Source organism: Aricia agestis, chromosome 7 (genome assembly GCF_905147365.1).
Source record: "Aricia agestis chromosome 7, ilAriAges1.1, whole genome shotgun sequence".
Classification (NCBI taxonomy): domain Eukaryota; kingdom Metazoa; phylum Arthropoda; class Insecta; order Lepidoptera; family Lycaenidae; genus Aricia; species Aricia agestis.
In genome coordinates, this window is record NC_056412.1 from 14,880,458 (window position 1) to 14,905,862 (window position 25,405).

A 25,405-nucleotide genomic window follows, 5' to 3' on the forward strand; every position below is an offset into this window, starting at 1 on the left:
ATACTTCTAAGTCAATTTTCGAATGTATTTGAATTCCAGTGAGGGGGCGCCAAATAAATCTCGCCTATGGCGCCGGTAGTGCTAAAGCCGGCACCGGCTCTCTAGTCTACATTATTTACGTGTTTCCAAGAATTCTCGGTGTTTACTTGTTTAGAAGCATTGTATGAATTTATGATACTTCTTTACTCGATTGTTGTCTAATGTATTACGACTTTTGTAATGTTAAAAAAAACATAAACTTAAGTATAATGAAATAGATATTCAGAGTTCAGACATATTATCGAGAATAAGGTGTGATAAAAAATGGCCCCACTCTAGGAATGTTTAGGCCATTTTGATGTTCGAGTAATTGGTTTTTTAAAATGTCTGTCAAATATAGATACTATGTTATTTGTGCAAAGAAGATATTTTATAAATAAAACATCCAACAATAACTGATGGAACCTATATAAAGTTTATAAATCATAATATTATTATTTGTTCCTTAATATTATTTATGAGTCATCCATGTTAATAATAAAAGTAGTTTATTAATTAATAAAATAAATATGGAAAATTGTAATACAATAAAATAATTATGCCATGACATACGCTATAGAAAATGACTGGTGCATACTAAATTGATAGTATGTCGGTTTCCAAATTTATTTAAACAAGTGTCTAACACTACAGTATACGCGCCCCTTTTTTTACACGAGTACGTACTACGTAGTCGCATGACCTACCATGGTAAACCAATGAGAGAGGGGCCACGAAGGGACGGGTCGTGTTGGATCCGCCTCCCAGTCGCGGCCGCCAAGAAGCTCTCGAGCTCTGGGCGGTTGCGTGTTGGCTGGGTGTCGGCGAGAGTGACGTTGTTGGTCGTGAGGCCGACGCGCTGCTTCCGCTATCAAGACACCGGCCACGTGGCTGCCAATTGCCAGTGCCCGGTGGACCGTAGTCGGACTTGTTTCCGGTGCGGGAAACCGGGGCACAAGGCGGCGGAATGCGGGGCTGCAGCGCCAAACTGCGCCCTGTGCGAGGCCGCTGGCAGGGCAGAAAGGGGGCACGTGCTGGGCGGCAGCGGATGTCCGTCTGCCGCGAAAAAGCCGGCCCCCCGAGAAGAGAAGGCCCCGTCCAAGAACGCTCGGCAAAAGCCGAAGCCTAAGCCGGGCAGCCGCGCCGGGCACACGCTCAACGCAGCGAACGCCCTTACTGGTAGGAAAAAAAACAGAAATCATAATTTATCTAGTACCACTTTTTGGTGATCATATTTGGGCTCTCATGCAGCGTTGACATCGCCCCTTGCGTGTCTTATCAGTGAGTATAAATCGTATTGGCTTTTTAAAATTTACTTTACTTTTCTACTCAAAATTCTTGGCAATCGTTTTTTATATTTAAAAACTCAATTATGTATTTTTATATTGTGGTTATTATTCTTAAGAATGAACGCCCCAGAGCTTTAGGAGTAAACAGATTTTCTCATTTTTATAGAGGGGCGACTCCTTGACTAGGTTTTACATAACTGGTTAATATTTGTTACTCTTAAGGTTCGCGCACACTTTGTCGGCGCGTGCCGGGGCGGGTCGGGGCACAGCGCAGCGCAAAATGAGCTATAGCACACTATTGCCGGGCCGCATCGCATCACATCCGCGCGCCGCTTGCTATCCGCCGAGCAAAAATCCGCGCCGATGCGCCCTGGCAGTGTGCGATACACGCATCTGCTTCCATATAAATTGTATGGAGGCGGATTTTTGCGATGCGCCCCAGCACGGCCCGTCTCAGTGTGCTCATTTCTTTAATAGGTTATTTAGATATGGAAGCCAACTCAGATAATCGCCTTCCTTCTCAAAACGTACATCAAAAGCCTCACGAAGAAATTAGTAAACTGTAACTGATGGCGCTTAGATTTTATTGCAAAAACTATAAAATAGTTTATTGATTGACTAATTAAATACGAAACACTATTTAAATATGTCATTTTAATCTACTTTATTAAATGTAATTTGCAATTTGATGAGATTTTTTATGTTCTTGGTTAGTCATAATATTGTTATGATGTCAATCTGTAAAAGTTACTATATTTTGTTCAATTCAAAAATGTAATTTTAGTATTTGTAATCAAATTACCATGATTGTTTTCAAGTATAAATGCATAAAATATTTAATTATAAACAATAACAACGTTAATTAAAAAAAAGTACCTGGATGACCGAGCTTTGCTCGGTATAGCAAACACTCATTGACCTCGTGTTACTTAATAACGCCATCTGCTGGTCGTTAAAACAATTAGTTGCTAACAAAATAGTATTATTATTCGCCAATAGATGTCAGGAAGAGTCATATTTTTCAGTTTATAGATTATCGATAAAACACGAATAAAAAGACATTTTCTGAAAATGATTCCCAGCTAGATCGATTTATCGCCCCCGAAACCCCCTATATACTAAATTTCATGAAAATCGTTGGAGCCGATTCCAAGATTCCAATTATATATATATATATATATATATATATATATATATATATATACAAGAATTGCTCGTTTAAAGATATAAGATAATTTAAACAAATACACATGCTTGAATTTAGTACACCAGTACTCGCGCGGACTACTATGATGGCAAGTTTCTAGCGCGCTTTAGTGAAAATATATCGCTGAAAAAGTGACCCTAGTCTATATAGTCTATCATGGTAGGTAGTCCACGCGTGTACTCTAGTGTTAACACTAATAATATCTATAATAATAATAATATCTATGGACGCTTCACACCACTTCAGTCTGGCCCCGTGCTAAGTACCTAAAGGACTTGTGTTACAGGTACCAGACAACGGAAATATATTTAATAATTTTATATTTTATACTATACATATATTAAAGATTTACATATCCAGACCCGGGAACATTGAAAACTTTTTGTTCCGTCGGCGGGATTCGAACCAACGCGCTCACCACTGAGCCACAGAGGTCGTCTAACTAAGTAAGATAATTACTAAAGCCTAGAAAATTCTAAACTTAAGCTCCGGAATGAACTGTCGCCAGCAGTATTTTTAAACCTTTACGACCTGCAAACCTTCAAGAAGAGATCGTATTCCCTCTTAAAAGGCTGGAAACGCATTTGCAACTCTTCTGATGTCGAGCGAATCCTGGGGTGACGGCAGTTCTGAGGGCCTAGACAAGCGGCAAGCGGTTATCGTAAACGCGTAGGTAAACGCTAACGCCAACGCCACAAAATATATGGGATTTGACATTAGTATTCGCTAGGGAAGCGATGACTTATTGTCAAATCGCATACATTTTGTTAGCGTTCACGATAATCGCTTGCCACTTTTCTACTAGGGCAGGTGACCTTTGCTCGTTTGCCCCCAATTTTATAACGAATAATATATTCTCATTCACATCCCCAGGTGTACAGATACAGTTTTGACGCGCGTTACTCTGTATACAACATCTACACTGGCGAGGTAACCAACATCGTGCCTCCTGGAGTGGAGCCTGCCGATGCCATCCTCCAGAACTTCATCTGGGGACCCTCGGGCAGCAGCCTGGCCTTCGTCTACAAGAACAACATCTACTACCAGGCTGAACTAACGAGCACACCCGTGCAGATCACCACCACCGGTCAGGAGAGCGTGGTTTACAATGGCGTCCCAGATTGGGTCTATGAAGGTACTTGACATGTATTTAAACTTGGGAATAAGTAAATATTTTGGGTGTTAAAAAAATGAATGTGGTATATTGAGTGTGCTGTGTGGCAAAGCGCGCCACCCCAGAAAATGCGCCATATTTGGAGCTGTTCCATACTGCTGATTGGAATCTCCAATCATCATTATGGAATTATAGCTATATGGCGCACTTGCCGGGGTAGCGCGCTTTGCCACACTCACTATATAGTTACCATGTTGGTAAAAAATAATAATTAATCCGTCGATAAAATGATAACAGGAGTTTCCTTTAGTGTCATATCCTTATTAACTTGCTCGTAACTGAGTGTGAAAGGAAACGTTGGAATCATATTTTAGTCTCGATAATACTAGCCCGGTAGGCGTAGGGATGTGACGACCCCACCGCCCGCCTGATGGTAGTTCTGTCTCACAATAATTAGTGTGGGATAGATCTAACATCAAGCGCAGTTAGTCAACCGAAGGATGGCGGTAAAACCATCAACGATAGGGCCAGTGAAGAAATCCATGGTCATCAATGGGCTGCAGCATTGATGATTTGATTCATTGGCCCCCTGTCAGATTGCCAATCCGCGTGCTCCGCGTGGCAATTATGAGCAATTGCCTCTTATGAAACGCACCAGAAAAAGATGGCCCCTAGTTCCCGGTAGCGGTACTATTCCTGGCCACGGTAGCGGCCATGGTAACGGCACTGCGAGGGGTGCTAAGAATCTCCGGGCTACGGATCGCTACCACCAACTGGACCTGGCGTCGTACAACGGACGACGATCTCCGCTTAGTTGCAGGCCCATGTTGGATGCGAGTAGCAGGAGATCGGTCATCTTGGCGTTCATTGAGAGAGGCCTATGTCCAGCAGTGGACGACTATAGGCTGATATGAATACTAGCCCGATCTCCTTGGTGGTAGAGGAAGCGACGTTGTTCTACGTTTCGTACTGCTGCAGCCATAGCAAAGTAGAAACTTGTCTTAATTTCCCGAAGGAGGCGTCAGAAGCTAGGTATAATTTTCAAGTGCTTGTATGTAATTTGTTTCTGTGGCATTTTCATCATAACATAATTTGTTCATGAGAGGTATAATTGGGTATATCACTTTTTTTTTCACAAACTTGGTTAACTTGGTTAAGCTCTTCGATCACTAATTAGTGATCGAAAATCGATCGAATCGATCGAAAAATTTATTGTGGATTCATGTGCCTTTACTTTAATTATACTGTACTAGTTACTTCGTTATGAATATTTAAATATCATAATATTATCCTTTATTCCAACCAAGCTTATTATTGACACAGTGAATTAGACGGAGACGAAATCAAAGACATACCTACCTACTTGTGATGAACCGAGATTTAATTAAAGCGTGTCTCGTAATTGAATGTATTTCATTATACAATACTTAATTAGAGTACACTGAAGTCTTCGCGAGTTAAGACAGTGAATCTTGCGTATAATATTGTATATTAAGCTTGATTAAATAAAGTTGTTTAGGAGTTGTTATATTTACTTAGTCTTATCTAGTACATAGAATTTCTAAAATTACGACAAACTAAAATATTATACAAAATCAAAAATATGCTGATACAGTAAAAACATTTCTAACGACGAACCGGTTATTACAAATAGGTACGATCATTTGACTGTCAGGACTCAGGGTACAACGACCATGTCAAGTCCAGGTTTTGCTTATAACGACATTTATATACTTTCAACGTCGTTATAACCGTAAGCTTTAATATAACATCCTTTTACCGTATTTCCAGAGGAAGTTTTCGCGTCCAACAACGCGCTGTGGTTCTCGCCTGACGGTGCCAGGATAGCATACGCCACGTTCGACGACACCAACGTTCGCATCATGAAGATCCCCCACTTCGGTATACCAGGGTCCGTGGACTACCAGTACACCAGGCATCGGGAGATACGGTACCCTAAAGTGAGTAGATTTTTACCCGGCAGATTTTGATTTTGGTCTTGACTTGACTTGACTGGATACAGTCTATGGTATCCATGTTACCTCGTGGAGACTAAACTGCTGATCAGATTTTAAAATTTAAGAGATGAAGTGACAGTACCAATGAAGCCGCGTGCAGGTTGTGTTTTCAAAAATGTATTTTTTTGGGTTTTATAGTAGTTCGATAGTTTTGACAAAATATCGAACATACGATTATATTTTATACGTGGGAGAGCCATGCTTCGGCACGAATGGGCCGGCTCAACCGGAGAAATACCACGTTCTCACAGAAAACCGGCGTGAAACAGCGCTTGCGCTGTGTTTCGCCGAGTGAGTGAGTTTACCGGAGGCCCAATCCCCTATCCCTTCCCTACCCTCTCCTATTCTCTTCCCTTCCCATCCCTACCCTCTCCTGTTACCCTATTCCCTCTTAAAAGGTCGGCAACGCACCTGCAGCTCTCCTGATGCTGCAAATGTCCATGAGCGACGGAAGTTGCTTTCCATCAGGTGGCCCGTTTGCTCGTTTGCCCCCTTATTTCATAAAAAAAAAAGATTATTATTATTCCTGTTTTGCTCTTTGCGATTAGAAGGCCTGTACATATTTCAAATATTAGAATGGATTAAAAGATAGATAATATACAGTATGTAACAAAAACAAGTGATAATAATTTAGGGTGTGTACGTGTTCCTTGTAGAGAGTTAACTGTGAAAGTAGCAGCTCTGAAAGACGAAATTTTTTTTTCACTTTTGTATGGACAAGGGCCCAAGCGTCACGAATTTCCCCATACAAAAGTGAAAAAATTTTTTGGTCTTTCAGCGCTGCTACTTTCACAGTGAACTCTCTACAAGGAACACGTACACACCCTAAAGTATTATCACTTATTTTTGTTACACCCTGTATACTTTCACGTAACTTATATGCCTTATCATACAAATATGAAACTATATACCATCTGTGACCTGTCATTTGTAAACGTAACTCCCATAAAAGGACTCGGGATGGTTACCATCTTCGAAAATCTTCCTTCCACTTCCTAGAGATTAAGTATTATGTACAGTATACTTTACCCATGTAATCCCTTTCTTAACCTGAATCCGAAACAACTGCGTGACACAAGATATTTGTGGTTAAAGCACGTATCGCGGTTAGTAAGCCAGCTCTAGTGTTATTGCATACACAAGCGAAAGTTCACTATATTTGGAACTCGTACGTACTAACATACTAATTGGTTGTTATATCATAGTATGTTTTGTTATAGATATACTTTTGCTGGCGGTTTCGCCCGCGTAAAGTATTGCTGGCAAACTATGCGCCAGTATTGAATTTCTGGGTAGTGTTTTGTTCCCTTTCCCAGTGCCGTAACTATAACATACGGGGCCCGTGGCAAATTGACTGGCCCTATCAGAAAAAATCGTCACGTTAATAATGAAATAATTTTCAAATTCAAATTATTCAAATTCAAATTATTTATTATGCATACAATAATATACAATAGTATAAAAGCTAGGTAGCATACATCACGTCGTCTAATCCCATGCTAAGTAAAAACTTGTGTTATGGCAATCAGACAACGGATGCACGCCGAACAATTTTGGCCTTTTTCGTCGGGGGTCCTGACTCCTGAGGCATTTTGCCAGCCATGCCACCCTATAATTACGCCACTGCCTTTCCGAATTGTTTAATAGCAAATTATGATAATCAAAGATAACGCAACCTTTTATTGATAAAAGAATTAATAAAATTAGTTTTGTAGATCCTCAGACTACCACCATACCTCGTGGAGACCCACCCCTACTTACACCCCTTAAAGAAAGATTAAGTTTTTTGATTTAAGATGTTCTTAAATCAAAAACTTAACCTTTCTTTAATAAGTTATTTTATAGAGAGGTAAAGTTTTTGATTTTCATGTACCTATATAGATTTTCTTAAATAAAACTACTTGACTATTATCAAGCCTTCATTCTGTGTTAACTAAAAGTAACATCAGCTTTTAGTTAACACCCGTCACGTCTAGGTTAAGTATATAAAAGCTTGAGTAGTACTAATTCGTAAGACTGTCGAGTCTAACTTAAGTTAGGTACTTAGTGAATTATAACAGAAAAATAATATTATTATATTTTCTGTAATATCTCTACAAAGCTGCTAAGTAACTCTTTGTGTAAGCTGTAAATCTTTCAGCTTAGAACCTTTACTCTATAACAGTATGTATAAGATTTTCCTTGGTATTGTACAGGGAGCTGCTGTAACGAAAGTGCTATAGCTCGTGCTGTGCGCCTAGCATGCGCATAACGAGAAAGTTTTGTATACATGTTTTCTAGATGTTTGATGGTTTGTCTCTTCATCTCTATTGACCCCATGGACATACATTTTTTCTCGTATAGATCTGTCGTCAAAATCTATCGACATAATGTCAAACAATTATTTCGACTAGCTTGCTAGACGCACTGAACACGTAGATATCCGGTCATTGGCCTGTCTCTTCTTATCTCTTTTACTTATAACTTATAAGTAAAAGTGCTCGGGCTAGCTATGAAGTACCAATTTATAAGGTAACAATTATCTATAGCACATGAAAGCCAGCATCGTCTTCGAATTGGACTCCAACTCTATATTTGGACTTCAAAATTATTAGAAAAAAACCTTAGCTTTTTGGTCAGTCTTAAAATTAAGATGCCTTTGTAGCAGATAGTAACATGGAGGCTGGAGCCATATTTGAGCGGAGCAATGTTTGGGTCATGAGGGTTACAGTTCTTTGGTATCGCCATTGTGGTAGTTGGTTTTATTTTGATGGGTCAAAGATAAGTACCATCGAGGAAATTGATTCCTAGGCAGTTGACGGACCTACCTCGTTGGTCGGCATGTATCAATTCAATGTCAGCAGTGATCAGTGATTGGTCGGTTGGGTTTGACTAAACGCGACCAAATTACTTAGGCCCGCCATCTGCCTAGGAATCAACTTCCTAATTGTGTATTGTTAGATCTATTATAACAAAGATATTTACCTCTTCTCTTTCAGCCTGGTACCACCAACCCCACTGTGTCAGTAACGCTCCGCACGCTGGCCTCCAACGCCCAGGTGGTCTACAGCCCCCCGACTACGTTAGATCAGTGAGTTTACTGTTTCACAGGCCTTTGAAACGAGTTACAATATAATATTTAAAAATTACGAGATTGGGACCAGACATTTTATATGAAGTTTTGTGCCCCGATTCGCCGTTTTGGCTTTAGGACCATATCAGACTAGCGGCTGACGAGCAGAGCAGTTGAGCTTCTAGTGGGCATCAAGGCTTTAAGTCAATTAACATTATTTCAAGAAATTAAAAAAATATACTGGATTTTACATAACGTTTTAGGTACATAGCGCTTTTGAGGCCTTGATGTTAAGGGTCGGGTCAAATTATATTTTTTACAAAGTAGATTGGGAGAGGTATTTAAAGATTTTTTTAATTCATCTGGTAAACGGGCGACTAAGATCTTCTTATTCGTCCGTTTAGAGGACGACTAGACACTTCGTAAAAAATAACTCAAAAATGTGATGAAATTCGCTACACAGGAAATTATATTAACAATGGATTCTTTTTTGTCTGAATCGTCTAATAGTTCCGTGGAAAACAAAATTATTCAGAACTTTTTTCTCTCGGTTTTGGGATTACCCGATAGGTACTCAAACTTGTTTTAACGTAATGAAACATAATCAACAGCTTTGTCTACACTGTGCCTTTTTTGTTCATCAAGGGCAAGAAGCTAAAACATAGCTCTTCAAGGGCATGCGTTATAGCGCAGTCAACATCGCACGTGACTCGTGAGGCATGCCTGCGAGGCTATGACACTTTTCTTTCCAACGCGGGTGGATTTTGACGCATTCAATTATTGAATATGCCAAACGAAAGTTAAATAAAAAGATGATGACGAAAATTGATGATGAAATTGCATAGTGTGGATATAGCTTTTCTACAACACATTTTTTTTTAATTTCCAGGCCCATACTGAAGACTGTGGCGTTCGTGGCCAACAACGCGATCGCTATAATGTGGACCAACCGCGTGCAGACATCACTCTCCGTGCAGCTGTGTACCGACGCGTCTAACCAGTGTACTCAGGTATACACATTTTTTTTAAATAAGGGGACAAACAAGCAAACGGGTCACCTGATGGAAAGTAAGTACCGTCGCCCATGGACACTCGCAAAATTAGAAGAGGTGTGTTGCCGGCCTCTTAAAAGGGAATACGCTCTCTTCTTGAAGGTTTGCAAGTCGTATTGGACCGAAAATACTGCCGGTGACAGTTCGTTCCAGTGTTTTACAGTGCGCGAAATACATCTCGTGGAATTTAGGTTAGGTGACCTTATTATGGAGATGACACCCGCTGCCCCGCAACTATACAAAAAGTATCTCCAGACAAAATTTCAGCAAAATCGGTTTAACAGTTTGGGCGTCAAGAGGTAACAGACAAGGGGAGTCCTCTGAGGAATTGTTTGGAATCATACCACCTGCAACTTTTCGCCATCGTCCCATGCGAAAAATATACCATCCACATCTCCTTGATGAGTGGCAGTCTTCCACCGTGCGTTTTTCGCGTAATTTTCTGCCGCTCACTGTAAAACTCGACTGGAACGAACTGTTACCAGCAGTATTTCCGTAAGAAGAGAGCGTATTCCCTCTTAAAAGGCCGGCAACGCACCTGCAGCTCTTCTGATGTTGCAAGTGTCCATGGGCGACGGTAGTTGCTTTGCATCAGGTGACCCGTTTGCTCGTTTGGCCCCTTATTTCATAAAAAAACATACAGATAGACACACTGACGCATTTATAATATTAAGTAAGTGATTAAGTATGAATTTATTATATTAGTATGAATGTCTCAATTTTTAAACCTAAACCTTGTATGCATGTGACACTTCAAAAGGTGGCAACGGTTCTGAAATTCACCGGTCGCTAAAATAATTTCGTCAATTTATAAATACTTCTTGAATACTTCCAACTATGACTTTGTCAACGAGAATAAACGAGACAGTAGCTTGAGGTACAATATCTAGTCTACATAGAGATTAGAGTCATATGTAGACTAGAATTAGTTCTAGTCCTATGTAGACTGATATTGTCCTCATAAGTGTATGTTTTTTTTAATTTGTCGCATCGCACTTAACCCTCAAGACAATACCTATTCAACATTCATGGCGATTGGCGGGCGGCCAAAAATGTTCTTCAATTAAAGTAGTGTTTTCGAAGTTTGGTGCTAGGTCATTTTTTCTATTTTTAAAATGAAAAATACTTAATAGTACCAACTAGCAACATTTTTACATTGTAATAATATTTACATAACAATTGAAAGTCTAGTGTCTGCGATACCCACGATGGAGGTGTATAATATGATCAGGGTATTATTGTTACATATTGTATTACATATTTTTTCTAGAACAGCTGTAATATTTTTGCGTATTTTTTAAATAATATTTCAGATCTACACATACACAGAAGCCAACGGATGGATAGACAACATTCCCCTCATCTTTAATGAACAAGGAAACGCATTCATCACCATTCTGCCTCAGGTATGATTGAAATATATTTTTTAAGAATAAACATTATAATAATTATTATTTTGCCCAATTTGTAGGGTTTAAATGACTACAGTTCATCTATACAATAGGTTTTAATGTAACACAAGTAAGTATTAATGTAAATGCTACACGTAATCTTACTAAAATTTTCTTTCAAAGGAACCTTGCCCAGACTCGTAACAAACACAACAAAAAAATTGGTACATGTGTGACATCGTGACGGCGTCGTGACGCATTATTACTGCTATTTCGACCCTCTTTATCATGATGTACCTAACCTTGAAATTTTACTCTTAAGTGGCTAAAGAAGTTTCAAAAATAGTTATCGAATACGGTTTCAAAATACATAGAATATATTAATATTGGGACTTTCTTATGCCGGTACTTATCGCCAGGCTAGTTTCCGAACCGGTGGTAGACCTCGTGTAGACGTTACAAAAGTCCGATTTTTTGAATTGGAAATCAAAAAAATTGACATTTTATTTTAAAATTGCAGACAGTGAACAACGTGGCGTACAAGCAGATCGTGCAGGTGTCGGGCGGCAACGCGCAACTGTGGACGGCAACCAACCGCGTCAACGCCGCGCACACCGTACTGGAGATCATGACGTGGACCGCCGATAATGTCATGTGAGTCTTTAATTTAATGGCATGGCATTCAGACACCAGTGCAAGTGCCCTGATTCATAATGCCGAATTTGACTCGGATTCAGAAACTTTACTGCGAGTTCTTTGGTCAACGCCTAGGGCGGCGAGCGTTTATTTGATGTCTCGCGGGGAAGTTTCCGAATCCGTGTCGAACAGGAATCGTGAATTCACAATGCGTAATTTAAAATTTAAAATCCAATAAACGCTCGCCGCGCTAGGCATTGACCTATGACCGCACGGTGAAGTTTCCGAATCAATGTCGAACAGGAATCGTGAATCGCCCTACAGATATTGTATGTTTGGAGATTTTTAATTTCTAAATTCAAAATTGAGCCGCAATATCTGCGGGAAGGTTCTTTTGGCCCGCGGTAACCTTTGGAGCTAATGCCGCCGCCTCAAGTGTCCTTAATTGATAGGCAGTCATTTTATGTAAAGTTGAGACTTGAGATACTCACGATCCTCTGACAAGTGCAAGAATATCATTGAAAGGCTAATATTGTGAGGTTAAAACGTAAAGAATAATTTGTTGCGTTTATTTTTAATGACAGCGCATAGTACCTAATATCTGTGTTACGCCAATTATTGGAACTGATTAGTGGATATATCTGTCTGTTTTAGGTGTTAAAGCTATTTAGATGATGCTAGTAAAGATTTTGTGTCTCAGGAAATAGCGTACAGTAAGAAAATTTTGTTTCCACGAAATCAGCGGTAACGAATTTTAGCGCAAACGTTGTGTGGCGGTACCCACAAAAAGTGCCACATTCCTGCATCGCGCTATCGAAGTTTTCTAAATGTGTCAGTATATTATATACGACAGCTGAAACCAATCACGTTGGCTTCGGCCTGACCGAGCATAACACCTCGCTCGGTCGGAAGATCTTCCATTGCGGCCTCCACGCATATTACCACATTGGTGTCCCCGACGCGCGACGTGATTGGTATTGCCACATTTGTATCATCTTGTTTTATATCCCCAGATGGTACAAGGCGACGCACGTGAACGACACGGCGGAACAGCACGTGTACTCTGTGGACGGCAGCGGCGTGATAACGTGCTTCACGTGCGAGCTGCAGCGCCCAGACGCCGGCAGCTGTCTCTACAACGACGCCGCCATCAGCGCCAGTGGGCTGCTCAGCATCAACTGTGCCGGACCGGACGTGCCGCAGATATTTATACACGATACGGTATGTAATTATTTGGGTATTACAATACTGATCTCTATAATACACTGGACAGGCTATGCCGTACAAAATTACAGCTATTTTTTGTGCCGATTTGAAGCGCCGTGGTGAGCGCACTGTGAACTAATGACATAGAAAATTACAACCGCCATTTGCCAAATAGTAGTTCCATGTACACTCACTACTGCTTTCACATTGCAATCAGCGCCAATATAGCGGCATTCAAATAGGAACATTTTATTGATAGCGATCGCCTGTCCAGTGTATTAAAGAGGTCAGTTATATTAGTAAACATGGACCGAGGGGGAACGACACTTTTTGCTATAGTTGTAAGCCGTGCGACGTGCTCGTGTTTCTCTGTCTGTCTCTCTCTCTCTCTCTCTCTCTCTCTCATAAAAAGCAACTTCGTTCTGTCCCGCAGTCTCTTGACACCTCCCAAGTTTTTATTTTATTTTACGTCACACAATAGCTTAGCCGATGGTTTAAGACTTAAATATTAGTTGATCATTGGTCACTTTAACAGTCAGCTAATTTTTACCATAAATGTGAAGTTTAGGAATCAAACAAAAACTATTTAGCTCAGCGATCTAATCCTGTAGCAAATTAATCGCCTACTTACTGCCCAAAGTCACCCATTGGACAAACTACCAATAAAATATAATTATTAACCCAAATAGCCAATAGGTATGTAACGATGTTCCCGTGTCATTACTGTATTCACTAGCTTTTGCTCGAGGTAGAGCCGTGTGAACACAGATCGTGTGAAGAATCAAGTAGATACATTATTCTATTTAATTTTAAAGTTGTTCGTCCGGATTCATTTTTTTCAGTTTTGAAACGGTTAACAAAGAGTTTACTTTCTTAGTTTAGTTCTAGTGATATGCTTATACCAAATAAAGTATGTATCTATCATTTTTTAATCTCACAGAACGGCACCTACCTGCGATCCTGGGACGATAACGCTCGCGTGTCCCAACTGGCATCAACCTATACACTACCGACCACCCTCCGTATGTCGGTACCTCTGGGCGCGGGCTTGGAGGACGCTGACGTCCTCCTGCAAGTCCCTCACAACTACCTCGCAAGAACTGATGTGCCGCTTCTGGTCTATGTGTGAGTATCTGGATGCTAACAAATAAACAAACTATAAGGTCACGATTTACGATGTAGATGTTCTATTCAATTAGAATTGTGCTACTGTTTTCCGCTTCGATGCGTTGCGTCTTTGGTCCGTTGTAACTTCGTTACGGCGACGGGCGGCAATAATATAATACCTACAAGACGGCTAATGGCAGGGGTCACAAATTAGTTTCGCTCGGGGTCCGTTTTAAGACATGAAATGACCTTCGCGGTCCATAGATTTTAAAAAAGAAATTATTAAACAAAGTTAATTACGGAAATATAGGAATTTATTTAGATATCAATGAGATGAGATAAGAATTAATCTCTCTGAAGTTTGGAGTGAAATATTGGTGCAAGCTATAGATATTGACATGAAATCCTAGAGACGTTGAAGTCCTAAGATGAACGAAGATCATCATCGAACATGCTTGGTCCGCACACAGTGGGTCGGCGGTCCGGGTGCGGACCGCAGTCCGCCATTTGATGACCCCTGGCATATGGCATTGCAGCATTTACTCTCATCCCTTATTTATCTTCTGTCCATCGATATGCCATGACTGATGATACATCGCATCAATGTACTTGGACTACAATGGCAAGTCATTTGGTAACCAGGCAAATGATTTTAGACCATCTTTACAAAGAAATTGTAAGGATATCTTAGATTTTAATGTCGCATATTTTTTCGATATTGGAGATAATGCAACATTAAATATTTTCCTCTAGAGGTAAATTACAAGCTGGTTCACTAAAACTGAATGATGTTTTAAAAAAAATCTTAGCATCAATATTATCATCATCAAGCCTAAACATATTGTGTTCGGGTAAATGTTTAATTTACCCTAATATATGTTTAGGCAATATCCACTTGGCACAGCAAAACTAACAGCCTATATACTTTCCCTCAAGTCTCAACCACCTCCTAAACAATTACCGCATTCCAGCTACGGCGGTCCCGACACGGCCCTCGTGACCAAGCAATGGACAGTCGACTGGGGTACATCTCTCGTCAGCCGCTACGGCATCGCGGTGGCCCGCATCGACGGCCGCGGCAGCGGGCTGAAGGGAGTCAACAACATGTTCGCCGTCAACAGACACCTTGGATCTGCTGAGATTGAGGATCAGATCACTGTTACCAGGTAACACTAGATGACGCAACTTACTTGCGCAAGATTTCGTATATTTTTCCTCAATAAAATCTTCCTATTCCTCGAACCATCCCAAATATCAAGTAAGGTACCAAAATATTGTAAAAGAAGCGAGGAGTTGCCTTTGCAGACGTTGTACCTGTCACACGGTTTTCAGACTTCGATAAGTGCGATTCATGACTGTACTCCATTTGGTACGTTACTTGATATTAGAAAGGTGCCAGAAATGGGAATTTTTTCTTCAGGAAAAATATGCGTTTACCCACACCTAGTCCACCGACGCTGCGAACTGTGAAACCAATGCGAAACTGTACTAGAGCGAGATGCAATATAACGCATTGTCGTGTGGCGGATGAGACAGTAAATAGGTTCGCCCAATGAGTTTCTAAAATACTAGAGTAGCAATGTCTTACAAAAGATTCTCAGAAATGCGTAACCACTTTTTTGTTCAAAAGACAATGTCAAGTCATATATTCGTTATGTCATTATGTATGTGAGATATGCCTGCAGGCATCTTCGAAGTGGCAACGCGTTGCTACCGTAAACTTCCAATCTAGTTACGTTAGTAACATAGAATATCATTGGGTTCGCCGCTGTTTCGCAATTCCCAGCGTCGGTGGACTAGAGGCGTTATACACAAAATTTGCCGGACCAGCTAGTTAAAATATAAACATGCTACCCAGGTACCTCCAGCAGCAACTACACTGGGTGGACGGCAACCGCACCTGCATATGGGGCTGGTCGTACGGTGGCTACGCGGCGTCTCTGGCCCTCGCCCGAGGGGGAGATGTCTTCCGATGCGCCATTGCCGTCGCACCTCCAGTGGATTGGCGATTCTATGGTGAGGATGGGAATGGAGATACTGAGCGTTATTTTACGAAGAGATCGAATAATATTTTGAAATAAGCACAGGTAGCGAACATTTGAAAGAAAAATACTCATACAAGTTACGCCATTTTTGTGCGGAAACCAAGTTTAAAATGGCATGATTATACAATTGTTATTGTTTGGTGAGAATTGCTCACAGTATGATGATCTCTAAAATAATATTTAAAATAGCATTTACACAAACAATTTAAAACAAAGTATGGGCTATAATTATTATAAAACATACATTTTGGGAGAGAAAATATTAATTAATGTAACGCCATCTTTGTACGCCAGAAAGCCAAAATATTAAGAGAGATGCCTTAAACATAAAATTGTTGTTAACTATTTGGCATCCCCAATACTATGAATAATAAATAAAAGGTCTATCACAGGGCTTTTATAGTCCAGAATCTAGATTATTTTCAGCTAAAGTCTAGCTGTAGGGCATTTAACCATCTGTTTTTCAATTTAGACACCATCTACACTGAGCGGTACATGGACACTCCGCAGAACAACCTCCAGGCGTACAGCGAGTCCTCGTTGCTGAGCGAGCAAGTGGTGAGTTTCGCCGAGTTGATACTAGATGGCGTTTGTTAGATACGCACTATGTTATTGATTTGATAGCCTCTTTATTTAGAAATATTATACAAGTTGGTTACATTACAAGTTACAAAGTTATAATTGTTAAAAATTTAGTCTAAATGCCTTGTGGCAAAGGCCTCCTCCAGTCTCTTCCATTCATTTACGTCTAATGCTGCTCTATGCCACATCTTTCCCGCTGCTTGCCGAAAAACATCTGACCAGCATTTTAGTTTTCTGCCTCCTTTTCTTTTATTGCCTCTTGGGTACCAGTGAGTTACTGTTTTGCTCCACTTGTCTTTGCCTCGTATAAGTTGTCCGGTCCATCTCCATTTTAGCTTGTTAGTCTACGCTGTGATATCTTTTAACTTTGTTTTATCTCTTATCGTAGAGCATCTTATTTTATCTAATAGTTTAATGTTTAGCATGCTCCGTTCCATGGATTTTTGGCAAGTTTCTAGCTTTTCTGTCAGTTTTTTTGTGAGGCTCCAGGTTTGGCAGCCGTATGATAAGACTGGCAGGACACATGCATTGTAGAGTTTAGATTTAAGTGAGAGTTCGTAATCTTTACATTTCATTACTTCTTTGAGTGACCAGTATCTTTTCCAAGCTTTTGCCGTTCTCTGTTCTATCTCCTTTTCCATAGACTTTTGCATTGAGACTACTTGGCCGAGATATGTATAGTCGTTGACATATTCAATTATTTTGCCGTTTACCTGAATTTTGTCACTTGTGCTGTTGGTCATAATTTTTGTTTTTTCAGTGTTCACAGTGAGTCCGACTCTTGAGCTTTGGTTTAGCAACTTTGTAAGCATGTCTTCCAGGATTTACAGAATATGAGAAGAGGACGAGGTCGTCGGCGAATCTCAGGTGCGACAAGGTGACACCGTCGATTTGGATGCCGTAGTTTTTGTTTTCTTGCCAGCTTAATTCTCTAAATATAATTTCCAGGACAGCCGAAAATAGGGCTGGCGATAATGGATCTCATTGCCGGACGCCTCTTTCGATTTTAATGGTCTTACCCTTCTTTTCTAATTGTATTGTTGCTGTGCTATTGTTGTAGACATTCTTTATGATTCTTATGTATTTATGGTCTATCCCCTGGTTTTTTAGAGCTTCCCAAATGCTGTGGTGTTCTATGGAGTCAAAGGCTTTGCTAAAGTCCACAAAAGCACAGTATAGTTCTATTTGATACTCGTTGTGCTTTGCTATAACTTGATTTATTGTGTGTATGTGATCCAGGACAGAGAACTACTTTCGAAAGCCAGCCTGTTCTATTGGTTGATTTTCTTCTAGAATTGTGGTCATACGGTTCAGCAGAATCTTGGAGAAGATCTTATAGATGTTAGACATCAGACTTATAGGACGGTAGTTGTTTATATTGTGTTTGTCACCCTTTTTATGGATCAGGATTATAGTGGAAATTGTCCATTGTTCTCATTGTCATTAAATAGGTTTGTGAGTGTACGTACTACCTGTGTTTTGTGGCTTTTCAGCATTTCGTTTGTGATGCTATCTGGCCCAGGTGATTTTCTGGGTTTTTGTGATTTCAATGCCCATTCTACTTCTGATTCCAGAATCAGTGGAGCGTGGACATATTCATCGAGGCTGATTTCAATGGGGGGACAACTTCGTGCGTAGAGGGTCCTGTAGAAATCTGTAGCTATGTTAAGAATATCTGGTCTTTTGGTTTTACTACTTCCGTCTCTGTTTTTCATTTTAGATATCCATGCTTTTTTTGTGTGCTCTTTTTCTGCCCTTTTGAAACCTCCCGTTTCGGCTATGTATTTCTTGATTGTTGACAGTCTTTTGAGGTAGCGGTCTTTTTTTATTCTTTTGGATATTTTTTTGCTTAGATTAGCGATTTCTGTTCTCTTGGACCTTCTTTTTGAGGACTGGAGCAGCTGGGCTCTCTCGTCCGGTGATATCCAAGTCCATCTCCGTTGTAGTGGTTTTTTGAAGAAAGTGTTAAGAATGCATAGATTATGTTCGTGGGCAAGGTTGACTAGCTTATTTCCATTCCTTGTTCGTTTACTGCCATATGAGAATTTTCCTATTATGTCCTCCTCCTCGTCTAGTGCATTTCCAATTTGGGCGTTAAAATCTCCCATCACTATCAGGTTGTTATTAGAGTGCTGTTCTATAGTTAGGCTTAGTTGGTTGTAGAAAATATCTATGTCGTTGGTGCTTGCTCCTTCTGTTGGCGAGTAAATTTGCACAATTGTCCATATTTTTTTGTATGACGGTAATTTTATGTTGAGTATAGCTATACGTTCTGAGACACCAAGTAGTTCTATAATATGATCCTTGAGGTCGCGTTTTATGATAAAGCCGACCCCGAATTGGCCCGGAGTTTTGCCTTTGTAATAGAAGATGAAATCTTTGTGTTCTTCGATCTTTTCACCCTGTCTTCTGACTTAACTGAGCCCAATAATGTTCCAATTGATATTTTCTAGGGCTACAATGATCTCATGTAGACTTTTGTTAGTTCTAAGTGTCCGGGTATTCAGTGTCGATATCATTATGGTTTCTAGTTTTTGTGGCAGCTCGGAAGTTTTATTAATCTTACTTTCTGGAGGGTATTGGTCTGTTTCCCCATGGGGACCAGCCGGCTTGGGGAATGGTGCGATGCTGTTGTTATTATTGTTTTTTTTGTTGGGTTTGGATTCCGTTTTCCTTTCCTTAATTGCTATTGACAGACATTGGGTGTAGTCGAGAGAGAATTGGACCTAGAGCGCATTATATCGAAGGCGTTAGTTCTGTTTATTTTGCTAGAGCTTAAAGTCTGCTGCTTTTTGGCTGGTTCTTATTGAATAAGGAAGGGGATGCTGATGTCTCCCTTTTCCTTTTTTCTTGGTTGCCGTTCTTTTCTTTTACTATGAGTTTGTCATATTTTAGATAGGCTATGTTTCCTTTTTGTCTTTCCTCAGTTAATCTTGGTTGTAGCTCCTTTCGTTTTGCAAGAACTTCCTTTGAAAAGTCTTCAGTAACATAGATTTCCTTAAGATTATTTTTGTTTTTCATAATATCGTATTTTTTCCAGTTATTAGTAAATGAACACAATACGGGTCTTGGTTTATTGTTTTCACTCATTTTCTTTCCCAAGCGGTGGATTTTATTGACTTCATGTTCTTCTACATTGATATTTAAATCTTGCTTTATGATTTCTTTTAGATTTAATGTTAAGTCGTGTGAGGATTTTTCTTTCTCTTCTAAACCGAATATTATGATGTTATTATATCTTTCTAATCTTTTAAAATACTCAATTTCTCGCTCTAGATTTTCCACTTTCTTTTTTAAGTTCTTATTTTCCTCGACGATATTTATTAGTTTTTCGTCCATCTTTTCCATAATGCTTTCCGTGATTGATTCCTTTAGTTCAAGATTTTGTTTTTGCATTTCGTTTTTTATTTTGTCGAATAATGCTTGAAATTGTTCTTCCATCGTGTTTCAATAAGATAATAATTTACCAAAGAGATAGTTTACAATCGATTTATAAAGTTACTATTTACAGTAAAAGCTATTTGTAGATCTTTTTTTTTCGCACTATGTTATTACTTATTATATAATATTATGTTAGATCTAGCGTTATTTGAGAGAAGGCGCTAGTTGTACAGAAGTAAAGTACACACTAGTGCAAACAACTTTTCGGATGACATCTATACATATAAATAAAATTGGAGTGTCTGTTTGTAATATTGAAAGAACCGTTTTTTACTACATGCATATGAATGTTCATACGGTACATATACCCAAATAGCAAGTTTTACAATTTTCGACTGTCTGTATGTCTGTCTGTTTGTTCCGGCTTATCTCTGAAACGGCTGGACCGATTTTGACGGGACTTTTATTGGCAGATAGCTGATGTAATAAGGAGTAACTTAGGCTACTTTTTAACCGACTTCCAAAAAGGAGGAGGATATTTTTTACTCTTTTTATGTTTCACCTATATTTTACTCCGCCGTTTGTGGACCAATTTTCAAAATTATTTTGTTGTTGCATAAGATTTGGTCCATTTTGTTGACGCGGACGAAGTCGCGGGTAACAGCTAGTATTATAATATTTTTTTCTCTCGCACGCGGGTTTTATTATTAATTATATTTACCCCTCATGACTCGGCGTCCACCCTTGTCCTCGTCACGATGAAAGTTTGGATTCAAACATCGGCAAGGGTCGGTGAACCGTTGGCGCGATATCGTGTAGTCCACATTACGCAAACGAAATGGACGAATATATCATAGACGAATCATACATAGACCGATGAGTCTTATACAAAATTGCGTGTAGGAGAAAAACAAGCTAAATCTAGATGGCGCAATCATCGATTCTGGCTATATCTGAAAATGTTATAATACAACAAAACGAGCCAATGCAATCAAAAGGAGTAACCTTAAAACTCGAAAAAAACATTTTTCTGCATTTTAACAAAGTCCTTTAAACACTCGTAGAAATTATTCTACTATATTATGGTGTTTATTTACTCCATGATATTATCTAAATTAAAACTTATCCAGGTTGAGGCGTACCGCAACAAACGTTACTTCCTCGTCCACGGCACGGAGGACGACAACGTCCACTACCAGCACGCCATGCTCATCTCGCGACTGCTGCAGAGGCGAGACGTGTACTTCACGCAGATGGTGAGTGTAATACACTTTTTAGAGGGAAAATGATCATACGGTACAACTGTTCAACCCTGTATTGCTGAAAAAGCCTTATAAAAATAAAATTATGTACACTTACTAATGTGATTTGGGTATAGGTAATGTGTATGTTTGTTTTGATTATACACAGAAACTACATAAAATAATGCATTACTTAAAGTGTTAAAATCAGCAGTTGAAACAGTATGTACAGTGTGTAACAAAAATAAGTGATAATACTTTAGGGTGTGTACGTGCTCCTTGTAGAGAGGTCACTGTGAAAGTAGCAGCGACGAAAAATTTTTTTCACTTTTGTATTGGCAAGGGCCCGAGCGTCACGAGTTTCCTCATACAAAAGTAAAAAAAATTGGTCTTTCAGCGCTGCTACTTTCACAATGAACTCTCTGCTAGGAATACGTACACACCCTAAAGTATTATCACTTATTTTTGTTACAGCCTGTATAAAGATAGACTAGGTTGCGATTTTGACAAACAATAAACAATGACCATCAAGGAGGTAATAGTACGGTATCATCTTTGATTATATTATAATCAAAAGTTATCATGTTTACAGTGCCATCTATCAGGCGAAAAGGTACCTCACAACTGTCACACTATAAAAAGCGATAATATTAAAATAGGTTTCCTCAAAAACTCAAAACATAAACGATATTATTATACACCAACTAAAATGCATGGTAATTTCTTTCAGAGTTACACAGACGAAGACCACGGCCTCGTTGGGGTGCGCCCGCATCTATACCACTCCCTGGAGAAATTCCTCCGAGAGAACATGCTATAATAGCTGCCATACCAAATATACCAAAAAGTGCAAGAATCAAGTGATACATTCCCATAGAATAGTGTTTGCAAATAGTTTATTTTTATACTTCTGTTGGTGGCTGTACTTAATATTTTTACGAAAACATATCAGTAGGTTGACATTATGGTACCAAATTTTTTTTACAGAACATAATATAAACGGTAATTTAATACTTTAATTTTGCATAAAACTACCTTCTCTTGTATAAAATCCTAGGTAATACGCTAGCAAAAGTAAATTGACTCTTTGTCGTGTTAGAAACTAGAGTAGTTAAAATCGCACGTATAAAATATTACGCTTTTAATTTTCAAATCTTTGCTCAAATACGGTATTGTGTCATAAATAACATATTCCTATGATTATTTAACACGTGTTTAAAATTTTGTTATTTTTATTTGCGTATTTAAAACATTAATTGCCAAAAAACATTATCTAAAATAATTGGTACTTACAATTTTTATTTACTTGATTTTTTTGTAGCTTAAAATGTATGTGATTTCATGTATGAAATTCTTTATTGACGTGCCAAATATTATCAGAACAAAGGTTCATTTTTAACTATTTTATATACATTCAGTAACGTTCGACGAATATATTAAGACGTTGTTCACAGTAGGTATTCTATAATTTGTTGAAAGAATGTTATCGTTGTATATATTTTATTGTATTTATTTGTAAATATATGAACTAGTTCTCATAAGTAAAGTGTCCAATAAATTCCTTTTTTACTTAACTTTGGTTTTACTTGCACACCTTATTAGTATTTCGTTTCTAGTTAAAAAGGGGTGAGAATAAAGTACCTGAACCTACAGTACAATCACCTACAAAGTGCACTAGTTTAAGGTACAAAGATAGAATTTTGCTAAACATTAATTTTAAATATTTTTTGGGTTAGAAAAATACCTAAAAATTACATGTGTTTAAATACAATATTTTTTAAAGGTTAACTTGGGTAACGAACAATTTTTTGCTGAAGTTGTAAAATTAGTATCGCTATCGAGAAACCTTCGCAAATAAGATTTCTAAAATCCCAAGATCCCACACGTGCGAAAAATAAATTTAGTTTTTGCATTTCTCAGCCCGCTCTGTGAAAATAGGTCGGACAATTGCCGATCTGGCATTTAAGACGTTCACAAACTTTCCTTTGAATCATCGTTTGTAACCAAATATTCGAGTAATGTTCTACATCAACATTATAGCTTTTATCTGAAGTAGTTGTTTTATTTTCTTTATTATTAATATCAATTTATGTCGATTAGGAATGCTATGTAACAGGGTGTAACAAAACTAAGTGATAATATTTTAGGCTGTGTATATTGTGTCCCTGATATAGAGTTCACTGTGAAAGTAGCGCGCTGAAAGAGTGATTTTATGGGTAGATAATCGCCCCTGCGTTACATATCTCCTCCTCCTCCTCCAGTCGTGTTCCTCATGTCTGAGGGTCGTGACCTCCCCCTTCCATGACCTTCCTTCTAATGGTCTTACGCCAGCTGTTCCTATCCTCGGCCACTCCAAGAGCGTCGTAGACGGTGGACTCAAGTGTGGTGCGGATTTGATCGGACCAACGCATGGGACTGCGACCTCGTGGTCTTTTTCCCTCAATCTTGCCAGTTACCATCAGTTTTTCAAGATTGTCTCCTTTTTTTCTGGCTATGTGTCCGAAATATTCTAAAATGCGTTTGAGGCAGATGGTAGAGAGCCTTGTTTTTATATTTAGTTGAGCCAGAATGGATGCGTTGGTTCTGAATGCAGTCCATGGAATTCGGAGCATTTTTCTCCAGCACCACATCTCGAAGGCGTCGATACGTCTGCGGTCTGCAGACTTCAGAGTCCATGTCTCAGATCCATAAAGAAAGATGGAGAATATGAGCGTGTGCACAAGTTTCGTCTTGGTTCTTAGCGAAATCTTCCTGTCACGCCAGGTTTTATGCATTTGAGACATGGCACTCTTAGCCATCCCAATTCTCCTACGTATGTCTGGTTCACAGGAGCCGTTGTTCGTGATAGTGGACCCAAGGTATACGAATTCGCTAACCACTTCTAGTTTTAGAGCGCCAGTCAATGGTAGTGAGTTTCCTCTATCTATGATCATTATTTTGGTTTTCCTTTTGTTAATAGAGAGGCCTAGGGTATTGCTGATTTGCTCCATTCTCTCCAAAAGTTCTTGCATCTCGACTTCATTTGCAGCCAAGAGAGTAGTGTCATCAGCATATCGGAGATTATTTAACTTTTTTCCTCCTATGCGGACGCCTCCCCTCCATTGGTCGCAGGTTTTCCGCATAATGTATTCGCCGTATGCGTTAAATAAAATTGGTGAGAGAATACAGCCCTGTCGTACTCCTTTGCCAAACTTAAAGGGCTGGGACGTCATATCCTCGATCCTTACTACGCCACAGCTATTGCTATTGCGTTACATATCTACAAATGGGAAAATTCATGAAAAAACTTACTTATAGGTCTACAGAATCTGACGGCAAATTTTGATGGCAGATTTTCAAAAAATACCCTTGATCATTGGATACATTTTTATATAATTGCATGTTTTACACACAGAATCAGCCGCTATAAGGAAAAAAAGGATCAAAATGTTTTATTCCAATTACCTTAGTATTCTGGTAGACCTATACTGTAGCCTATACTTATCTTCTATTAATTATTACTTTACTCTTTCAGTGCTAAGATAATTATTCACTAATTAGTTTTATAACAACTTGTATACTTTCCAATCATGATGCCAAAAATGGTTATGAATAATAATAAAAGACTAGTGTAAGTAGTAAACACCTCTTTGATATTTTGTTTAAGGATTTATAATAATAGGGAATATGCAAAAAAATTATTCCAGCTCAAATATATTTTTCTGTAATCTTTATCATCCTCACATTATAATCAAAAGGTATTTTTTTTTAATTAGTTATTATTTAAACCCATAAAATGTTGTTTTAAAAATGAAAATTAATGAAGGGAATTTCAAACTTACTAAACACGCCACCATTGGTCGAAACGAATTGTGACGTCAGATGTTACATATCGGCGTCGATATTCATACTGTGGTTATAGTATTTGTTAGAAAAATAGTTTAAAACTGGTGATTTCTAGTGAATCTATATTTATAGTGAATCTATATGAGTATATTAGGTTTTATAAATGAGTATATTAGGTTTTATCATAGCACAATCGGACTATCTACCGAAAATAAATGCATTTATGATGTTAGAATATTTT

The 25,405-nt window shown here is 38.9% G+C and overlaps 2 protein-coding genes across 4 annotated transcripts in view; one reads left to right on the forward strand and one right to left on the reverse strand.

Annotated features, from left to right (window-relative positions):
* Positions 1–22,174, forward strand: part of LOC121728730 (venom dipeptidyl peptidase 4) — a 58,030-nt gene extending 35,856 nt beyond the window's left edge. For all 3 annotated transcript variants that reach the window (XM_042116970.1, XM_042116969.1, XM_042116971.1), the window contains exons 6-18: positions 3,388–3,649; positions 5,420–5,589; positions 8,625–8,716; positions 9,588–9,708; positions 11,064–11,156; positions 11,662–11,795; positions 12,791–12,998; positions 13,924–14,108; positions 15,062–15,256; positions 15,949–16,106; positions 16,608–16,693; positions 21,229–21,354; positions 22,070–22,174. In XM_042116970.1, coding sequence (XP_041972904.1) covers positions 3,388–3,649; positions 5,420–5,589; positions 8,625–8,716; positions 9,588–9,708; positions 11,064–11,156; positions 11,662–11,795; positions 12,791–12,998; positions 13,924–14,108; positions 15,062–15,256; positions 15,949–16,106; positions 16,608–16,693; positions 21,229–21,354; positions 22,070–22,159 — 1,920 coding nt within the window. In that variant the 3' untranslated portion in view covers positions 22,160–22,174. The remainder of the gene's footprint in view (positions 1–3,387; positions 3,650–5,419; positions 5,590–8,624; positions 8,717–9,587; positions 9,709–11,063; positions 11,157–11,661; positions 11,796–12,790; positions 12,999–13,923; positions 14,109–15,061; positions 15,257–15,948; positions 16,107–16,607; positions 16,694–21,228; positions 21,355–22,069) is intronic.
* On the reverse strand, positions 19,493–20,158 carry LOC121728732. The gene has a single exon (XM_042116972.1). It carries the CDS (start codon positions 20,156–20,158, stop codon positions 19,493–19,495), a length of 666 nt encoding a protein of 221 aa, XP_041972906.1.
* Positions 22,175–25,405: the final 3,231 nt, after the last annotated feature.

Coding starts and splice junctions, on each gene's coding strand:
- LOC121728732 (XM_042116972.1), bottom strand. CDS start 20,158: ATGGAAGAACAATTTCAAGCATTATTCGACAAAATAAAAAACGAAATG.